Genomic DNA, 20,797 nt, shown 5'->3' with positions numbered 1-20,797 from the left:
GTGTGCTGACCCCAGGGCTAGGCCTCTCAGGGACTTCATGAAATGCTCAGTACACATCAGTAAGGAAGGCTCTGGCAACCAGGCTAGTGCATATTTTTCCACTTGGCAGTCATCTTTCCTTGGAAAGTGAGCAGGCAGCTGATGAGATGAAATGCTGAAAGGCCAGCCAGAGCGAAGGAAGCTGCTCCCGTCATGCCAGCCCGGGGAGAGGCAGGCGGGGAAGGAATGCTGAGGAGAATGGGGCAAGGAAATGAAGACTAAGCCCACGGTGCACAGGCTGACTTTTCTTCCTCTCTCTCTTTTTTGTTCCTGTAGAGGAGTTTTCTTAGACACCATCCTTCCCCGTCGGGATGACAATGGCGTCAGGCCCACCATTGGCCAGCGTGTGCGTCTCAGTCAGGGAGACATAGCTCAAGCCCGGAAGCTGTACAAATGCCCAGGTAACTGTGAGCCGCAGGGTTTCCAATACCTCTGAGCTTCCCACAGAGCGCAGCTCGCTGCTGTTTGCAAATGGCATTCTTGTGATGACTTGGGGAACCTAAAGGGACAGATCCTTGGCAGTTATTATTTCTGAGACCTGTCTTAGGAGGTGTGAGATAGCATAGAAAACCAAAATGGTGAGGAGAATTAATAGGTTCTCAGAGTCTATAGCAAGACTTGTGAAGGTCTTTGGACTTCTCTGGCAAAGCCCGGGGTCCAGAGGGGAAGAAGTCGCAGTAGGAGAGCAGTACAAAGGCATCCAGGGTGGTTGGCCCCATAACACTCAGAGCACTGTACGATTGGGACTGGTGATGTGGATTTGGCAAGACAAGAATCAAGGAGCTGGGCAGGAAGACAGAGTGAGGGAGAATGCTTGGGGAAAATGGAGATCTGTTTCCCAAATACTATGGGTAGGGGAAGCCTCGGTGCTATAAAGGAGGCCATTTCTATGGCCTTAGTCAGTGACCAGTGGCTGCTATTGAAGACTGGGCAGTACCCATGGGTTGGAGCAAATGCCTATTCTCTGGCCAGTTCAGCAGTCCCCATCCTTTGAATTGGCCCTCTTTGCTTTTTGTTCTCTTACTTTCAGCACCATCTCAACCCATGCTACCCTGGGGGTGAGGTCTCCTTTCATCCCCTGAGCTGCTGGGTGACAGTGCAAAGCATTGGTTGCAGCAGCCAAAATTTTACCATGGATGGGACAAAATACATTCCTATGGTTTGGGGAGGACAGTAGGAAGTTCCATTACCAACAGTCACTTTCCAAATGCAAGCCTCTGGAGAAATCCTGGGCTGTCACATTGCTCTACTACACAGGACCATGGGACCTGCAAAGGACTGTATGGGGCTTGCATCCTCATGAAACTAGGAAATATGTCCATTCAGCTATCAGTCATCTGGGGGCATGTTGGGGCCGAAATACAGAATAAGTATATCATATAACCTTGCTGAATTTAAAGGGAAACCTTATAGCTCTCCCTGGGAAATGCCACAGTATTTATTTAGTTATAATGTATATGCTGCTTATTTCCCAAAAGGGTCCAAGGCAGCTGGTAAATACCACGGAGCTACACAGTAATATATCTGTTGTTGCAGAATGTTGATGATTATTCTAAAATAATTTCCATGGAACCCTCGGGGGCGTTGACTGCCGGGCATAATCCTCGTGATGCCTGGCAGTTGTTCGGTAATATGATATTGAAGCCCCGATATCCAGGATTTCCTGAGGCCAGGGATGGGCCGTTCTCCACACATCTCTTCCTGCAGTTCCAAAAACTATGGATCTTCAAGTCGTTTCACAGAGTAACTGAAAGCTAAGCTGTTGTCAGGCAGAGGTTGAGTCACATGTAGAAGAAGATGTTTAAGGACATTTGTTCCCACGCTTTGGAGGTGTCCCCATAAGATGAGAGGCACTCAGCAAGCGTCTTTGTCTTTGGGGTTTAAATCCCTGGAGCTCAGAGAAATCCAAAACCTGAAGCTCCCAATATATAGGTACCTTTTTTTTTTTTAAGGACAAATCTGGGGAAATATTTTTAACATCCATGTTCTATGTTTTAGACTCATGACCAAGCACCCTTCAAACACACAAGGGCAGGATAGCGTACTGTAGAATATTTTAGCTTCTTGTGCTTCTGCATTCTTCTCTGTTTTCTTGACTAGATGATAGCTTGTTTGGAGGTTTGTGGCAGGAAAAAAAAAAAAAAAGAAGGAGGAGGGGGAGGTGTGGGCAAGTTTCAAACTAATAGCTGAGGGCTGGGGATGCAGCTCAGTGGTAGAGTGCTTGACCAGCATGCTTGGGGCCCTTGGTTTGATTCCTAGTGCTGGAGGAAAAAAAAAAAAAAAAAAAGATTCACACTAACAGCTGAAATGAGTTTAAAAGTATTTTTTTTTCTTGCCTCACTGACTGGCACTTCCATATTCTTCCTGTGGCATATGTTATCATTAGCAATCATAATGGCTGCAGTGTATGGAGCTCTCAGTAGGTCCCAAGCACTGAGCACACCCACTTCATACAATGCAAATGATTCCACTCAGGCTCTGAGTGAGGCCCTGCTTACTTTACAGGTAAGAAAACAAAAGTCCAGCACACAACCACACTGCTGGCCAGAAAGCAGATATTCCAACCCAGCTCTGGGCTGTCCTCAGTCCTGAGAGTCTCAGCAGAGCCCCCTGGGTGTTACTCTTTGTACCCTGATGCTACTTTCACTTATGTTAGCTAGAAAAATGTCAACATGCCAGAAAAATGTCAGCGTGAGCTTTTGGGAGACACTTCATATCCAAACCGTAACAGATGTTCACAGAAAAATGTCAGCGTCCAAGATTGCTTCTTGCCAGTGGTTCTGAAGGCTTTGGGTGGTGAAGGGTGTGTTTGCCCTGCATCCCTGAGCAGGGGCTGCTTGGGCAGGGACCAGGTGCATGAGCCATGTCACAGTTCTTATTTTGCTTATGCAGCATGTGGAGAGACCCTGCAGGACACAACAGGAAACTTTTCTGCACCTGGTTTCCCAAACGGGTACCCTTCTTACTCTCACTGCGTCTGGAGGATCTCTGTCACTCCAGGGGAAAAGGTAGGCGGAGCATTAACTGCCCTGGTTGGATCATTGCACGTTACGTTGTATATAGGTACTGAAGTCTCACAGTGTACTCCATAAATATGTACTATTATTATTAATAAAAAATTAATTAATTAAAAATAAATGTTTAAAGAGATGAAACTGTTAACTACCCTGATTTGATCATTACACACTCTATACTTGTATCAAATTCTCACTTTGCCCCATAAATATGTACAATTAAAATAATAATAAATAAATATTAAAGGTGAGAAACCTCCTTGTGAGTTGGGTGAGATAGGAGGACTTATTTTTACAGTTACTAGTAATCATAAGAGCAGTTTTCTTATGAGTACACAATACGTGCCGGGTACTTCACCGGTGCCATACATTCATTATTTCTGGACTTTTCCACCAGTCTCACCTGTACATGAGGAGGCCTGGCACATACTAGATATCTATGTAAGTTACAAATCAAGCTAACTGTAAAGTAGACTGTATTTCCTACTTTGATAAACACACTGTTATTATGCCCTGGAGAGCAAGGTTCATTTCAGAATTTATTGACAGCTCAAAGTGCTGCTCTGGAAGGTGTCAACATGGCAGAACTGGCCCCAAACCCACCGTTGTTTGCTTCAGGAGCACTGTGTTGACACCCTGGCCACAATCCCAGGCATCAGCCACTCCTACTTTGCAGACAGCTGCTCCTTGGCTAGTGGATGTGGGTAGCTACCCTCAGGAGGATGGGTCCAAAGAATAGTTCCTTGCATGCCCTGCAAGTGGGCTGAGAACTATATGGACAGGGAATTCCAGGGTCCTGGATCCTTGGAGTAGGGCTTTGAGACCAAGGAGTATAAGCTCTGGGTTCACATGTTCCTTTGGCCCTGAAGATTCCATGACCCTCTAGAGCTGAGCCTAGGACAAGGGCCTCTTTACTCTGCAATAAAGGTGGCATGTTCTCAACCCTACTTCAGAGTGCATATTCTTATATCCAGTCTATGAAGTAAGAATTAAGTCTATGAAGCTCAGACATTAAGGTAATTGCCCAAATTCATGGTGAGATATAGAACTGGGAATGGGAAACCAGACCTTGTACTCCAAAGTTTATCTTATTACTTAATAACTACAAATGCAAGTGTTCTTCAAATTGTCTTAGATGTTGTTTTAGTCAGCTTTTTCGCTGCTGTGACTAAAAGATCTGACCAGAACAATTTTAGGGAAGAAAAGTTTACTTGGGGGCTCATGATTTCAGAGGTTTCTCAGTCCATGGATAGTTGGTTTATTCCTCGGGGTTCAAGGTGGGGCAGGACATCATGATGGAAGAGTGTGGTGAAGGGAAGCAGCTCACATGGTGATCAGGAAGCAGAGATACAAATATATACCCCAAATCCAGGGCCCCAATTCCCACCTCCTCCAGCCACACCTTACCATTTCAGGTACCATTCAGTTAATCCCAATCAGGGGATTAACTCATCGATTGGGTTAAGGCTGTCACAACTCAACAATTTCTCTTCTGAACCGTCTTGCATTGTCTCAAATGTGAATTTTTGGGGAAACCTCATATCCAAACCATAACAGATGTTCACTGATCTCTGTAATCATTCCTGTCACGGGATGTCCTACAGTTCCGTGACTGCTGATTTATTTGTCCCACTTCTAATCCTTCAGCTCAGAGATTGTCCCCCACTCAATCCCAGAGGCTCACATAGTCTGTGGCATAAAAATAGTCACACAATGGATATTTGTTGAATAGCTATGTGGACACCTGAGGGGCTGAGTGACAGCAGGGGCATAGCTTTAAAAAAGTGTCCATTTAAATATTGAGTTAAGCATAGTTCGATAAAATTTTCTAAGGGCTGGATTCTATTCTTATCATGTAATGTAGATCATTTGATTGGATCCTCACATCAACCTCATATGCTTGGTGCCCTTACCATGCTCATTTTACAGGTAAGGAAATGGTTTTGCCCAAGAATACTGTTTGTTGCACAGTTGGGATTTGAACCTGGGTAACTGAACTAGGAACCCACATGCTTGGCCATCATCTTATGTTATTACCCAGAGGGGACAAGCTGGTAGACACTGTGTGTGCATTTATACATACACATTTGCACACATACGTGTGTCCTCACACATGTACACTCTTTCTTTGACTCTGAGCATTTAAGATGGTGTTGTTTCCATCTTGTATCCAAGACTCCAGATCTTCTTCCTTGGGCAGATGGGAGGTGTCTGTGTTGGAGGTGCTAACAGGGGGGAGGCAGGGAAGAGGAGGAAGAGGAGCAGGAGGAGGAAGGAGTCTGATAATCTCCAAATTGTTGAATTGCCCTGCACAGCTGAGGCTGTGATATGTAAGCCTCAATTATTTGTGCTAACTGGGGGCAGGGAGAATATACATCATTGAAATTCCTACACCAATTATTCCAATTTCTGCTTCACACAGCCTTCCCCAGAGCTGCTAGTAATTAGCAAACTTGATTGACTCAAGTATCACCTCTCGTTCATCACCTCTTCCCCTATGGTCTTTATGGTTCACTAACACACTTAAAATAATTAGCCTGAATAATTATCCTGTTCATTCAGATCATGAATGTGTTACCAGGGAAGTTGTACTAACATTTCCTTTCTGTAATTTTAAAAAGCAAAGACTAAAGAATTATCGCGCAACCAACTTCTAAGTATTGTTGAACTCAGTCACCTGAATACAGGCACCGTGGGGGATGTGAGAGAAACCTAAGGTAGATCCCTATCTTTAAGAGGCTTAGCATTTAGTTTGGGCTCCCCCTTGCTCCCTGGGAATCTGGTTTAATGGAAGGAGGGGCATTGGCTTGGTACCAGCTTTTTCCTGAAGTTTCCAGGGTGATTCTAATGTATAGTATGGTTGAAAAACACTAGTTTTAAAGGAGAATGACATATCGTACTCATGCATGCGCACGCGCACACACACACACACACCCAGTGACAGAGATAAGCTGGCCTCTTATTTTCTGGAACACACTCTTCATTTCCTAGGAGACTACAGGGCTTTGTGAGAGAAGATGCTACTTGTCCTGGGATCTTGTGGGCACCCCAACACCTTGAGATGGGCAACCTGTGAGGGTTTGTGTCAGTTGTGTTGTCTAAGTGCACACTCTTGGGACCTGGTTTTAATTACCACTTATGGGGTGCCTCCTACATGCTGGGCAGGCTTCCAGACAGTGATCCCCAGGGCTGTTTGAATATTAGAGAAGTAGCCAGTGGAGAAGCAGAGAGTGAAGGTGCTGGGGACAGATGAGCTGCTGACAGCAAGGTCCCTGGAACTGTAAAAGGAGTAGGTTCTGGGTGCAGGGCAGGGGCCAGGGCCAGCTGAAGAGCAGGAAGAGCTGAGGATTGAAGGAGCAGGGACATGCTGAACGTGGGCAGAGAGCCAGCTAGAGAGCTTGGACCAGAAGGCTATTGCTTCTCAGTGTGACAGCCACCCCTCGCTCTTAGGTTTTACATCAGAGTGTCCTGGTTAGCTTGTCACACCTGTCCTGCCTGCCTTCGCTGACCTCCCTAAAAGCAGGACACCCTCTTACTGATCTCTCAGTCACTCAACACAGACTAGCACACAGTAGGTGGTCAACAAAACATGGTGGAATGAATGAATGTACTAATTATAGGAAGGCTATTAGACACACCACACCTCAGAACAGTGAGGTCATGGCTGAGGGGACATTGATCACGGAGGTGCTCAGATGCACTCAGGCTAACCCCAGACCCCCCAGAATGATTGATGATGTTATAAGATCTTTCCGTATCTCTGAACTTCACTGACCCCTTACCTCCTTCCAAATCCCAGTCTCAACGCGCCCTGGGCTGTCTTTTTAATGCATTGTGCTCTCTGTAAACCACCTAGTGACTTCAAAAGCTCAAGTGATTCCCCAGACAGAGTCTAAGGGCCCATCTCCTTCTATTTACTCCCCATCCTGCCTAAGGTTTATTATTTAATGTCATGAGGTTTCCTGTGCCTGTATTTTTGAGAAAACACTCCTACTGCATTCTGGGGGCTCTGTATGCTAAACGGTAACATGAGAACACCGGTATGCGAGACACATTGTGCAGAACTCCTCGGTCTTTGTTGTCCAAACTCACTTTATGGTAATTCCTTACAGATCATCCTGAACTTCACATCCATGGATCTGTTTAAGAGCCGCCTGTGCTGGTATGATTACGTGGAGGTCCGGGATGGTTACTGGAGAAAAGCCCCCCTCTTGGGTGAGTGGACTTCAGACAGCCTTAAGAGAGAAGCCATCAGGTGTTCTCTGGGATGCTCCCGCTGTCTCTAAGGGACCATCTTGTCGGCAGTCACAGGAAGCTCTCAAGGGCCTGTGTCATTGTAAAACTGAACACTCCATTTGGCCACACATGTTAAAAGCTTTTAAAACTGCTTATACCCTTTGACCCAGCAATTGCACTTCTTGGAATTTATCCTAGGGAGCTAATTAAGGAAGTGCGCAAAGCTTTAGCTACAGGGATGTGCACTGAAGCAAGGAAAATTGAAAGCAATTTAAACGTTCGATGGTAGGGGTTAGCTGAAGAAATGATGATACATCTTTTCCATGGAAGACTTTCTAGCCATTAAAAGTTGGAGGTGGCTATGTGTTAATATAGAAAGGCGTTCATGGTATGCTATTACACAGAAAAAAAAAATTGTGACAGAATAGAATATGTAGTAGCATTAATTAAAAATATGTGTACTGATATACATACATGCATACATACCTAATGTAGACATTGCAAACTTAGATGCCCTCGAAGGTGTAAAGGAATGAGATGGGATTGGTGTAAGAAGTGGTAGGGATTGTGATGAACTGAATACCAAATGTGCTACCCCAAATCATTCCAAACAAAATGACTTTTAAAAACATTGTGCAGGCTGAATCCCACTGGAAGAAACCATTTTGTGACCTAAAACATAAAAACCAAGTGAAATTATAAATGTTAATGATAATAGTAGTTATCTCAATGTGGTGGAGTATTTTTTAAAAAATTTTATTCTGTTCTTGATTTAGAACTTTTTCCCTTTTCTATGCTGGATATGTATTTTTGTGAGATGAACAGGGTGTGAACTCTATCCATGAAGAGGCAGCTTGGACCTTGGAGTGAGGGACTGTGAGCAGCTGAGTTCATTCCAGACTTGTCACAAAAGCACAGACCCCTCATGAGTGACCTGGGAAGATGAACACCGTTGAGGACCAGGGGGTCAATGACTTGGGAGCTGACATTGGGACTCATCCGGCTCAGGAATGGCAGCCATGATGGAGCTGGAGCGAGAAGCAGATGAACAGGAGCTAGAGGGAAATGTCCCAGCTGAGGGGGCTGTCCTCCTCATTAGAGCCGGCTGTAGGGTGGGCTTCTGGGTTGGATTGGCCTGGGGGCTCCGTGAGGACTTGGTCTCTGGCATATATTCCTATGATCAGAGAAGAGGCAGCTAGGCTGAGCTTGACGAGCCTGCAAGTGAGCTGCTGAGCCTGTAAGTGAGCTGCTGCTGCTCACTGGGCTGAAGTTCATAGTGGGAGTTGAGGAGAGGGCTAAACTGGGAGTGTCACTGCATTATGCCGGATCCTGGGGAACCACCTGTGGGATACGCAGAAGATACAGTGACAGAAGGTCTGGTTGGACTCAGGAGGGGCCCTGGTAGCTATTGAGTTTCTTTATGACTAAGGGGATTCCACCTGGTCAGCTACCACTGTGAATAGCTCACAAGCACCGTTGTCGGGCAGGCCATGAGTTTAGATTTCTAGAGGTAAAACAGATAGGCATCCATGTCCTTGGGAGCTCTGAGGAGCTGGGAAGCAGCCAGGCAGGCTCCGAGTGGGGGTTCCAGGTTGCCACCATGAGGAGGAATCTTCTGGGTAGACAGCAGCCCGGGTAGACAGCAGCCCCGGTAGACAGGACGGGAAGGTGATCCCCAGGCCAAGCATGCACAGGAATGTGTCCACTGCAGGACAAGTGGGTTGTGCCACCCAGTGGCAGCATAGAGGCTGTCTGTCCCCACCTGTTTGCTGCCTAATACAAGCAGACGTGGCAGGTGCCAGCAGCACTAGTGCTTCACGGGCAGCACTGATCAGGTATGGCAAGATGACAGAGGGCGGGATCCCTGGGAGCAGAGGTTCTCAGACCAGCATGCTGAGCACCAGCATGGCCTGGGAAGAGTACCCTGAAGAGAGATTCCCGGGAGACGACTGAAATGGGTCAGAGAATGGTCCAGCTGACCTAAGGATATACGTGCACGTGTCCAGATACAAAGAACGGGGTCTGCAAGGACACTTATCAATGAAGTGGTTGCCCCTGAGAAAGGAAGTTGGGCTGGAGTCAGCTTCAGTTGTGTTTTGCACACTTCTCGATTGTTTGGACTTTTTATAAGTACATTTCACAGGAGCTGTTTGGGAGGAGCCCACGAGAACACGGACCCACAGACCCCCCACCCCTTCGTGAGAAAGCCAAGCTCCCCAGTGTGCACTAACTTTCGAGGGTCACAGCTGGTAGTGATGGATAAGAGAGGCGATATTCAGAGATCCAAGGGACGGGGAGAGATGGCTGCTGGGTCTGAGCAGGATGTCCCCTGAGGGTTGTCATATAAATACATTAATCTGTGTTCATCTGAAATTTAAATCTGACTGACTTCCTGGAGTTCTGTTTGCTAAACCTGGAGCCTCTCCCCCTGGGAACGGGATGGGCTTAAGACTCAGGAGGAAGAAGCTCTCTGTTACCCGGTTTCCCCAGAGAGGGCCAAGGCACGTTCCTGGGAATGGGCACTGGCAGAGGGCCAGGCGCTCCCTTGGCTGGAACTTGAAGCAGGACTTTTCTTACTTCAGGTCCTGGTGTCTCTGGCTTTCATTAATGAGATCGGACTTTTGCAGCTTATTGGTGGTGGCGATGGTTTGGGTATTTTTGTTGTTTTAGGAGACCTGGGGTATATATTTCACCCACTAGTGCAGTGTGTGGTGTGTGTGACATGTGGTGTGGTGTGTGTGGGGGTGTGGTGTGTGGTGTGATACATGTGGTATGTGGTACAGTGTGTGTGTGTGGTATGTATGTGGGGTGTGATGGGGTGTATGTGATATGTGTGAGGTGTGTGTTTAGTGTGTGTGTGATATGTATGTGGTGTGGTGTGGTGTGGTATGTGTGTAGTTTGGTATATGTGGTTTGTGGTACAGTGTATGTGGTATGTATATGGTATGTGGTGTGTGTGGTGTGCTGTGTGGTGTGTATGTGTGTGTGTGGTGTGGTGTGTGTATGTGTGTGGGGGGTGTGGGGGGTGTGTATGTATGTGTGTGGTGTGTGCTGTGTGGTATTGTGTGTATGTGTGGTGTGTATGTGTGGTATGGTGTGTGTGTGTGGTGTGTGCTGTGTGGTATGGTATGTGTGTGTGGTGTATATGTGTGTGTGTGGTGTATATGTGTGTGTGTGTGGTGTGTGTTTGGTGTGTGGTGTGGTGTGTGTAGTGTGTGGTATGTAGTGTGTGCTGTGTGTGTGGTGTGTGCTGTGTGGTGTAGTGTATGTGTGTGGTGTGTGTGTATGTGTGTGGTATGTGGTGTGTGTGTGTGTGGTATGCTGTGTGGTGTGTATGTGTGTGTGTGGTGTGTGTGTGTGGTGTATATGTGTGTGGTGTGTGTTGTGTGTGTGGTGTATATGTGTGTGTGTGTGGTGTGTGTTTGGTGTGTGGTGTGGTGTGTGTAGTGTGTGGTGTGTGTGTGGTGTGTGCTGTGTGGTGTGTGTGTATGCTGTGTGGTGTGTGTGTGTGTATGGTATGCTGTGTGGTGTGTGTGTGTGTGTGGTGTGGTGTGTGTGTATGTGTGTGGGGGGTGTGGGGGGTGTGTATGTATGTGTGTGGTGTGTGCTGTGTGGTATTGTGTGTATGTGTGGTGTGTATGTGTGGTATGGTGTGTGTGTGGTGTGTGCTGTGTGGTATTGTGTGTGTGTTGTGTGTGCTGTGTGGTATGGTATGTGTGTGTGGTGTATATGTGTGTGTGTGGTGTGTGTGTGTGGTGTATATGTGTGTGGTGTGTGTTGTGTGTGTGGTGTATATGTGTGTGTGTGGTGTGTGTTTGGTGTGTGGTGTGGTGTGTGTAGTGTGTGGTGTGTGTGTGGTGTGTGCTGTGTGGTGTAGTGTATGTGTGTGTGTGTGGTATGCTGTGTGGTGTGTGTGTGTATGGTATGCTGTGTGGTGTGTGTGTGTGTGTGTGGTATGCTGTGTGGTATGCTGTGTGGTGTGTGTGTGTGTGTGGTATGCTGTGTGGTGTGTGTGTGTGTGTGGTATGCTGTGTGGTATGCTGTGTGGTGTGTGTGTGTGTGTGGTATGTGTGTGGTGTGTATGTGTGTGTGTGGTGTGTATGTGTGTGTGTGGTGTGGTGTGTGTGTATGTGTGTGGGGGGTGTGGGGGGTGTGTATGTATGTGTGTGGTGTGTGCTGTGTGGTATTGTGTGTATGCGTGGTGTGTATGTGTGGTATGGTGTGTGTGTGGTGTGTGCTGTGTGGTATGGTATGTGTGTGGTGTATATGTGTGTGTGTGGTGTATATGTGTGTGTGTGTGGTGTGTGTTTGGTGTGTGGTGTGGTGTGTGTGTGGTGTATATGTGTGTGTGTGTGGTGTGTGTTTGGTGTGTGGTGTGGTGTGTGTGTGTGGTGTATATGTGTGTGTGTGGTGTGTGTGTGGTGTATATGTGTGTGTGTGTGGTGTGTGTTTGGTGTGTGGTGTGGTGTGTGTAGTGTGTGGTATGTAGTGTGTGGTGTGTGTGTGGTGTGTGCTGTGTGGTGTAGTGTATGTGTGTGGTGTGTGTGTATGTGTGTGGTATGTGGTGTGTGTGTGTGTGTGGTATGCTGTGTGGTGTGTGTGTGTATGGTATGCTGTGTGGTGTGTGTGTGTGTGTGGTATGCTGTGTGGTATGTGTGTGGTGTGTGTGTGGTGTGTGTAGTGTGTGTGTGGTGTGTGTATGTGTGTGTGGTATGTGTGTGTATGTGTGTGTGGTGTGTGTGTGGTGTGTGCTATGTGGTATGGTATGTGTGCGCGTGCTCAGCTTCTGTGACCGCCATTCTTCCTCTGCGGCAGTTCTCCTTTGCCAACTCTTTGGCCCGCTGTGATGTTTCCAAATGCAGTTGTTAGTGAACTTTTGTGTTTGGAACAAGTGCACCATGTCAGCAGAGCCGGTCCCTGGGAGGGGTCAGTGCCATGAAATCTACTGGAAGGAGGCAGGTCAATGCCCCTTTGGCAGGAGGGAGAGCGGATTAGGGTGGATTGTGAAAGTATGCATCTTGCTCTGAAAAACTGTGCGTTGCATTTTTTCCCAGGGCAGTGTGTGAAAATCCAGGCATAATGCGCGCATAACTTTTTATGAATGAACCCTTTATGACTCCCCATGGAGCCCACTTGTAGTGGTCCTCATCTGCATTTCCTCTTCTTGATATCCTTATTAAACTCCTCCTCCAGATCCGGGAACCAGATTTCAGTTTAAGAATTTGATACCTTTTCTCTATTCCAGTTTCTCTCCAGCCTATTTATTCTCCCTGGAAGGAGGCTGTTTGGGACCCAGATTTTCACATAGCGATTTCAAGGGAAAATTAAGGACAAGAAGAACATTTCATAACTGGGTACAGGTCTCAAATTGGTTTTTCAGTTTCAGGGGCCACTTAAAAGATCGTGCTGAAAGACAGGAGGTGATGTTGCATGGAGAACCTGTCCAGTATTTCTAAGCACTGTCCTGGAAACTGAGTTCCTCTTGCATATTTCTGTTAGAGGAATTACTCTAAGAAAAAATCCCTCAGAAGCCTATAATTTTCAGTAATTGATATCCTTATTAAACTCCTCCTCCAGATCCGGGAACTTTTGTACCTAGCTTTGGGCATTCTGGAACTCCACCATACACACAAAAGCCCCCTTTCCCTGAAATGGGGAGGAAAGTTCAGAAAGGCCAGTCTGGCCATCAGTGTCATGTGGCCTCACTGTTGTGGAGTGCCCTAAGCCGGAGCAGCTTCCCAAACCAACAGGAATGATAGAATGAGGCCAGCAGCCAAGACCGCTGTTTCACTAGACTTGCTTCCTGGTGTGAGGCTTTGACCTTCATTTGGAGGAACTCGGCTGTTTCCAATCTGGGAAATGGACATGGTGCTTACATTCCTAGAGAGCAGAGTCCAAGTCTATCTATCCAAAATTGTGCAGTGTTCAGAATTTCACCCAAGTTCCTTTTAATGGTGGTGATGATGAAGGAGGTCATATCGATGATGAAAGGCCAGATCTCAGACGACGAGGTACAAATTCTGTTTCCAATTTCCAGCTTTGAGAAAAGTTCTCTGATCCTCAGTTTTTTCCCCTATGAAATGGGTTAGCAATAGCACTGAGGTCAGGGAGTATCGGGAATGAAGTGAGATGAAGCCACATGAAGCGCCTAGGACGGTGGCTGGCATGGACATGGTCGGTGACAAAGGGACTTTTCTGAGAGCCACTGTGGTAAAGCTGAGAATGCTGGGGTGTTACTCTAGGGGCCAGGTAATGGGGTCCAGTTAAGAATGAAAAAGCAACTGGGGAGAGCACTTAGATTTTTAATCTATCCGGTCAAGTCTGGCTTTGCAGAGGCTGCAAATATACTCAGCCGCCGTTCCTCCCTTCTCCAGGGTCCAGAGCAGAGGCTGCTGATCCTCTGACCCTAGGCTGGTAGGTGGTTCTTATCCGGTTAGGTCCTCGGGCAGTGAGGCAGCCAGTGTCCCTTTTTCTTTTGGAAATAGTCCCCATTGACTGTGACAGCTGGGGTTTCAAAAGCAGGAACTTGGACTTGAAACTCGGGCTAGGCTAAGAAGGAATTCCCTTTGTGGACTGGCATTGTCTAACTGCTGTTCAGCGCGCTGTCTCCCCGCTGGCGAGCGCTGGTATGTGTCTTTTTCCAAAAACTAATCGAAACTAATTGGCCACGCCAGAGGAACAATTACCGAAAATTTATAGGCTTCTGAGGGATTTTTTTCTTGCCAAAGTCTCTGCAGCGGTTTCATCTCATCTCTCTGAATATTAAGCTTACCAAATCCAAATGTCTACAGGTGCCCAGAATCAAAAGGAAGCAGAGATTAGCGGCTCTCTATCCCATCTCTCCCCAAAGAATACAAACCACAGTTGACCACTAAGAAATGCCCGTCATGACATCTAGACCTCCCCCAGCCTCGCTGCTCCCCTCTTTCTCAGGAAGGTAAAGCAGAAGTACAGCTTCAAGTGGTCTGCCCCGTGCCTGATGTGGCATTGACAGCGAGTGTGCACTAAATATCTGTTAAGTGAACTTTAGATAAAAGAGTTGAGATAAAATTTACAATCTGTGAAGTTCACCATTTAAATTCAGTGGTGTCTAGTATGTTCACAGAGGCACACAATCAATTTTAGAATATTTCCATCATCCTCCAAAGAACACCATATTTGTTGGAGTCTCCCCACTACTCCTGTCCCCAAAGCTAAATAAATTCTTTGAGGACTGTGCACAATAGGTGCCTGGCAGAACCATGAACTTCCGGTCCCCATCGACCCTGGTTGCTTTGTGTTCTGACCAGTGAGACTCAATCCATTCCTGCCCCACCCCATCCCTGCCCATGACCATGGATCACCATGTACTAGGAAGTACTAGGAAGGCATCCTCCATAGAGGGTCCAGATTTCAGACCACATATACAAGTGTCTAAGAAATATTGGGATTTTTTTTCAAGAACAAAAATATCTATCTATTATGAGCCATTTTTCTATCAGGTATGAGGAACTTGATTTCATTCAACTTGTGTTTTCTTCCCCTGGGTTGGGGGCATGCTTTGTGCCAAGGCATGGAAGGGAGCCTCCATATTGCCATCCTGACTGGCCTTGCTGGGATGTCCTCGTCTCCAACTAGTCAGTGCTCTGGTCAGATAAGTGGCTACCGAGTCTCCTCTTTGCCTCAATACTAGGGCAATTCAGAATGGTACCATGTCCACATCTCCCTCCAAGCTAGGGAGACATTCTCTGCCTCCTCAAATTCTGTGGACTGTGAGAAAGTTGCTTCTGCAGCCCCACAGCAGCCTAGAATTGTGTTGCTGAGCTATACCATGCTCTGCGGAGCAGCTCTGCATTCCTGTCTCGTGGCCAAGTGTCTTGCAGAACCATGTAGACACTTCTGCTCTGACTCCACAAGGGGCAGGGGAATCTTAGGGTCCTGTTGCTCCTCAGACTCTGGCCAAGGACTGATGATGCAATTTTCTGCTTCTCCCAGATCCTAAAACCTTCCTGAGGTTTCTATTGTCCTTTTCCATACAGTCTCAGCTCAGAGTGGTACAGATCCTTTTAGGGATTGCATGGTGCCCTCTCCAACCCTGCCTCCTAGTCCATTCCCTCCTGCCTCCTAGGAACCTTTCTAAGATTCCAAGGGTGAGGAAATGTGCACTCAATCACTGTGCGGGCTTCCACATCTTCTGTATCGTGACTCGGCTTGTGAGATTCAAAAGCCAGGTTTTTTTTTCTTTGTTGTGTCTTCTCTGGCCTCCATTCTTGAGGCAAGGAAAGCAGAATGTCCCCTGCCTTTGGGGATGAAAGAATAGGAAACAGCAAAGAAGCAGGTCTCACTCCCTGACCACCCTTCCGCCACACCTGCAGAGCCACCACATTTGGCAGGGGAGGGGCCTCAGTGGTACCCCGGGTGCTTAGAGTGATCAGAATCTGGAATTCTCCACATGAGGCACAGGAGAATGATGACCAGACATTCAGTCCGTCCTGTGTGTGCTATAGATCAGCTGTCACTGGTTGGGTTATCGCTCACTTCAATCCACTTTGAAAGACCATGATGGTCAGTCTGCAGTGAGCACCTTCTTGGCGTCCCTGGGTATCCTGACTGGGTCTTTTGCACTTTTCAGGTAGGTTTTGTGGTGATAAAGTCCCAGAGCCCGTGGTCTCCACCGACAGCCGGCTCTGGGTAGAGTTCCGCAGCAGCAGCAACATCCTGGGCAAAGGCTTCTTCGCAGTGTATGAAGGTTTGTTCATGCCACTCAGGTGGCTGCTGTCCTTCCCACACAGGCTGCTATCCCTCTCCCACCCCGGGGATGCATGGCAGCTTGCCAGAGCCTGGGGCCCGCGGGTGCACACTGAGGATTGCAGGGCTGCCTCTGCCACCGCTGGAGAGCAGAGAGCAGCTGCGCTCCCCTCAGAACCCGAGGCATATACCTGTCACCAGCCTGCTGAACCCTCCTTCTGGACCATCCAGTGAGTGTTTTACCCACACAGGGATAGTGTCAGGGTTATAGAGCAGTGGCCTCTGAATAGCTGTGTGAGCCTGAGCAAAGACCCTGATCTCTCTGGGTCTCTGTTTGTTTCACTTGTGAAAAGAAAACTCTAGACAACATCAGGGAAGAGACTGCACTTTTTAAAAGCGCTGCCATAGAAAGTAATACTGCTTCTTCTTCTTCTTCTTTTTTTTTTTTTTTTTTTTGGTACTGAGGATTGAACTTGAAGCACTTGACCACTGAGCCACATCCCCAGCCCTATTTTGTATTTAGAGCCTATTTTTTTTTATTTAAGGTCTCACTGAGTTGCTTAGTGCCTTGCTTTTGCTGAGGCTGGCTTTGAGCTTGTGATCCTCCTGCCTCAGCCTCCCAAGCCGCTGGGATTACAGGAGGGTAATGCTGCTTCTATGTGCCCAGCTTCTCTGGCTCACTCCTCACACCACCTGCCCCACCCTAGGGGGGAAAAAAAAGGGACACTGCTAGAAAATTATGAAGGCTCCTGTTGGCCTCAAATTATTATACTTTTGGAGAGGCTGGAGGGGTTTTTTCGTAGAATAATAATAACACTAACATTCTTGTCTGTGTGAGTGTGTGAGCGTGCATATATGTGCCCACATAGTCAGTGTGTGTGAGAATCACCCTAGGACACCGCTGTTGCGCAGCGCTCCCCAGAGCCAATCAAATCAGAACCTCTGGGAGTGTGGCTCTGACATCCACAGTTGGAGTGATCTTCCAGGTGAATTTGATGCCCCGGGAAGGCTCCATATGGTTATTTTCTTCATATGAAAAAAATCCAGATGCATTTGTGCCTTTCTGAGGCAGTCTTTGTTGGATGCAGATGAAAATGTTGGTGCATGGAGCCACCTACTGGTGACAAGCGGCCTCCTGCCTTCCTCTGACCTCCTTCCTCCCACACTCTTTCTAAAGCTACCTGTGGAGGAGACATTAACAAAGATGCCGGCCAGATTCAATCTCCCAACTACCCAGATGACTACAGGCCTTCCAAGGAATGTGTGTGGAGGATCACGGTTTCTGAGGGGTTCCACGTGGGACTTACCTTCCAAGCTTTCGAGGTAAGGACACTCGAATTGTCTTACCTGGGAGGCAGTAAGTGGCAACTTTTGTTGGAAAAGCACTCTGTAAAGATATGTCTTCATGTTAATCTTCTTCTCCAGCTCTTCGTCTCTACCCTGTCCTTGGTTACTCCCCTTATATCAAAGAAGACATTTGGCATTTGTTTTTTAAGGATTGGCTAGCTTCGCTTAGCATAATCTGCTCTAATGCCATCCATTTCCCTCCAAATTCTATGATTTTGTCATTTCTTAATGCAGAGTAATACTCCATTGTGTATAAATGCCACATTTTTTAATCCATTCATCTATTGAAGGGCTTCTAGGTTGGTTCCACAATCTTGCTATCGTGAATTGTGCTGCTATGAACATCGGAACAACCAACAATAAAATAATAATAATAATAAAAAAAAAAGGTATGTCTTCATGTTACAAACGGGAACCCAAGAAGCCATTTCAAGCCCCTTGTGAGTTGTGCCTGGACATCTGATATCAAAATTTTTGTCGGTTTTGAAATTTGTCTCACCTCCTTTCTGCAGGCTGCTGTGGGCAGGCTGAGGGCTCCAGGTCGGAATCCAGGGCAGTTTTGTAGAATCCTTCTTCCCTGTTTCTCTTATTCTCTTCTCAGCTTGATTCGCCCTTGACTTCTGTAACAAGGAAACAGTTTGGAGAAGTTCAGGACACGCCGGCTGGGTTAGCTCGTGAGGGTGAAGTCTAGGCTTCATTCTCAAGTGGGACACCACGAAGCCCTGCCATCTGCCACCTTCCACACTGTCTCTGTTTCTCCCTTTAGATTGAAAGGCACGACAGCTGCGCCTACGACTACCTGGAGATCCGGGATGGCCCCACGGAAGACAGCGCCCTGATTGGCCACTTCTGTGGCTACGAGAAGCCCGAGGATGTGAAATCGAGCTCCAACAGACTGTGGATGAAGTTTGTATCCGATGGTTCCATCAACAAGGCGGGGTTTGCGGCCAATTTTTTCAAGGGTATGAATTAGTGTTTCGCTTCCCCTTTTAGTCACAGGAAGAAATATTGCTCCCCCAGTGTTAGAATCATAAAACCCATATGGCACCTCAGCACCAAACCAGACTCCTTGCAGGGAGGAGGCAGTGACCCATTTCAGAGCTGCATGTAGGGTCCCATGGAGCCCCCAACTGATCTGGAGCAGGCTCAGCCTTAGCCTCTGCAGGGCCAGTGGGTCTGTACTTGGAAATTCGATTTAGCAAGCTGACAAGGTCAAACCACACTTGAGGGAAGCCAAACATCCATAACAACAAATATTTATATAGAAGTGATCATCAGTTGAGCACCTACTGTGTGCCAGAGCTGTGTTAGGTACTTGATTTGCTTGATGTCACTGAATTCCCCAAATAGCCCCTGAGTTAGGTTTGGGTTACATTTGATCAGCACTGAATAGGGCTGCTCAGGATCAGCCAGGAAAGTGGCAGATGGAGGAGCCCAACACAGTGTGACTTCCCAGATCAAACTCTTCCTAGGGTGCTGCCTTGCACTCCTTAGTGTGGGCCAGAGGCAACCCAGGACTTCAGCTCCTGAAGCGTCAGCCCCCAGCCCCCATGCCTTCCCCTGGGGGAGTGTGGGGAGAACAGAGTAGGAGATGCTCTGGGAACAAACCTCCTTGTTTCCTTGGGGACCTGCTTCTCTGTAGGGTCTTGGTGGAAGCAGTCCCAGCATACTTGGCCCCAGTGTGGGCTTCCAAGCCTCCTGTGAATGGTGGGTCTTCCTTGTCTGTTCCCGGGGGCCCCTGGTGTCCTGCAGACCACACCCTAGGAGGAGAACATGGATGTTGCTCAGTGCATTGTGATTGGCGCCCAGTAGCATTCCTGCAGTCCGCGTAGAGACAGCCTGTCCTCTGCCGTGGAGACCCCTTAATAAGTGCCAGCACTTCCTGAGCTGCCCAGCTACTCCCGCCCAGGGAGGCTGCTTCTCTGTCTCTCCACCTCTCCTGGGCTCGTGGCCCTGCCAGCCCAGAGATCCTAGTCCCTCTTCCCTTCTCCCTTCTCCCTTCTGCCTGCTTTTTAGACTCTCTTCCAGATTTTACATGAAGGATCTGGGTGTCCGAAGAACCCTCTTCTAACCATATCACCCAAGCAGGCAGCCAAGTGTCCTTACTGAAGCCTCAGTTGTCCCCTTTGTAGAGTAGGGAGGAGGATATCTGCCCCTTTTCTCTAACCAATTTCTGTGAAGCCCCTGTGAAATGGTGTCTGTGGAGGCATTTTATAAGCTGAGTGCCACACACGAGATGTGGGGTTACTCTTTTTCTCTTTATGAGGCATCCTGGGGATGGCAAGAAAGAGAACAGGAATCATAATGACCAGCTTCCTCAGCCCAGCCTTCTCCCAGCCAGACCAGCTCGTGTGGCAGGACTGAGCCAGTGAAAGAAACTGGAAGTGTAACTACAAGGCCTACAGGAGAGCTGGAGCGAGAAGAGGCTCTTGCCTTGGTGCCAGTTGGCAGCAGGCTCTGCCCAGGGCCCAGCTGGCCCATGACACTGGCTGGGGTGCCAGTTGGCCTCAGCCTTCATCTCTTGATGCCAGATGGCAGCCCCTCTGAGGGCCTGCTGGCTGGGCATCAAGCAGAGCACCTTGGGCTTCTGTTGCTTTGGGAGATGGCAGTGGCTTTCAGGGGTTGGGTGGGCCAGTTGGTCCCACGCCCCCTCCATGACGAATGCAAGGATTCCACCTTGAGCCCCATGTTCCACTGTCCAGTGCACATGGGCAGTGCTGGGTGTCTAGTGGTGGGGACTGGCTTCCTTCAAGGCATTTCCTCAAAAGTTCTCTCGCCCCTTTCCCCAACTCTCTCTGAAAACATTTTTTGGGATCCTGCCTAAACCATCTCTTAGCCACAGAATGGCTCCATCTACTTATTCCACCCAGAGCATAGAAAGAAGCCAGAGCTGACCATACTGAGCAGAGTCCTGGCTCCAGCTTCTTCTCCTACCTACCTCTGTGCTCTCCCTGGCTGGTTGGCCTTGGCCACAACAGCCCAGAGCAAGCAGGAGCCAGTGGACTTGGAGCAGATGCTACTTTGTGGCATCGCAGAGGTGATGCAGACAACCAGGCTCCCGCTGAGAGCAGGGCCCTGAGACACTTTTGTACATCTATGAAGTGGTGAGATGCCACCACCACCACTCTGGAAAAGGCCGCCCTTTCTCCCCCTGAGCGGCTCAGTGCCTTACCCTTCCAGTCTTTGCAGGAATTGCATTTCCTTTGCTTTAAGCTTAAGTCCACTCCACTGGACTCCCTCCTGCACCTGGCTAAGATGGCAACTAGAAACTTATCCATGGTTCTGTGTTCTGCCCACCGCCACTGTATCTTCTGGCATCAGAATTCCTCCTGTCCCTGCCTTGGGCGTTTATTTGTCTTCATCTACTCTGACAGACACTCCTTGGTTTCCTTCTGCCCTTCACCCATTTTTTAGTGTCTGCTGTGCATTCCTCC

General features: G+C 48.0%; 1 protein-coding gene across 1 annotated transcript in view; it reads left to right on the top strand.

Annotated features, from left to right (window-relative positions):
• TLL2 (tolloid like 2) overlaps positions 1-20,797 on the top strand; it is a 122,786-nt gene that overhangs the window by 86,072 nt on the left and 15,917 nt on the right. Inside the window, exons 8-13 of the mRNA XM_081268857.1 lie at positions 316-440; positions 2,932-3,047; positions 7,166-7,268; positions 15,901-16,017; positions 17,194-17,339; positions 18,130-18,325. Of these exons, the coding sequence (XP_081124983.1) occupies positions 316-440; positions 2,932-3,047; positions 7,166-7,268; positions 15,901-16,017; positions 17,194-17,339; positions 18,130-18,325 (803 nt within the window). The remainder of the gene's footprint in view (positions 1-315; positions 441-2,931; positions 3,048-7,165; positions 7,269-15,900; positions 16,018-17,193; positions 17,340-18,129; positions 18,326-20,797) is intronic.

The sequence above is a fragment of the Spermophilus citellus genome (assembly GCF_964194105.1).
Source record: "Spermophilus citellus genome assembly, chromosome: 15".
NCBI lineage: Eukaryota > Metazoa > Chordata > Mammalia > Rodentia > Sciuridae > Spermophilus > Spermophilus citellus.
This window is presented reverse-complemented; position numbering and strand designations above follow the sequence as displayed.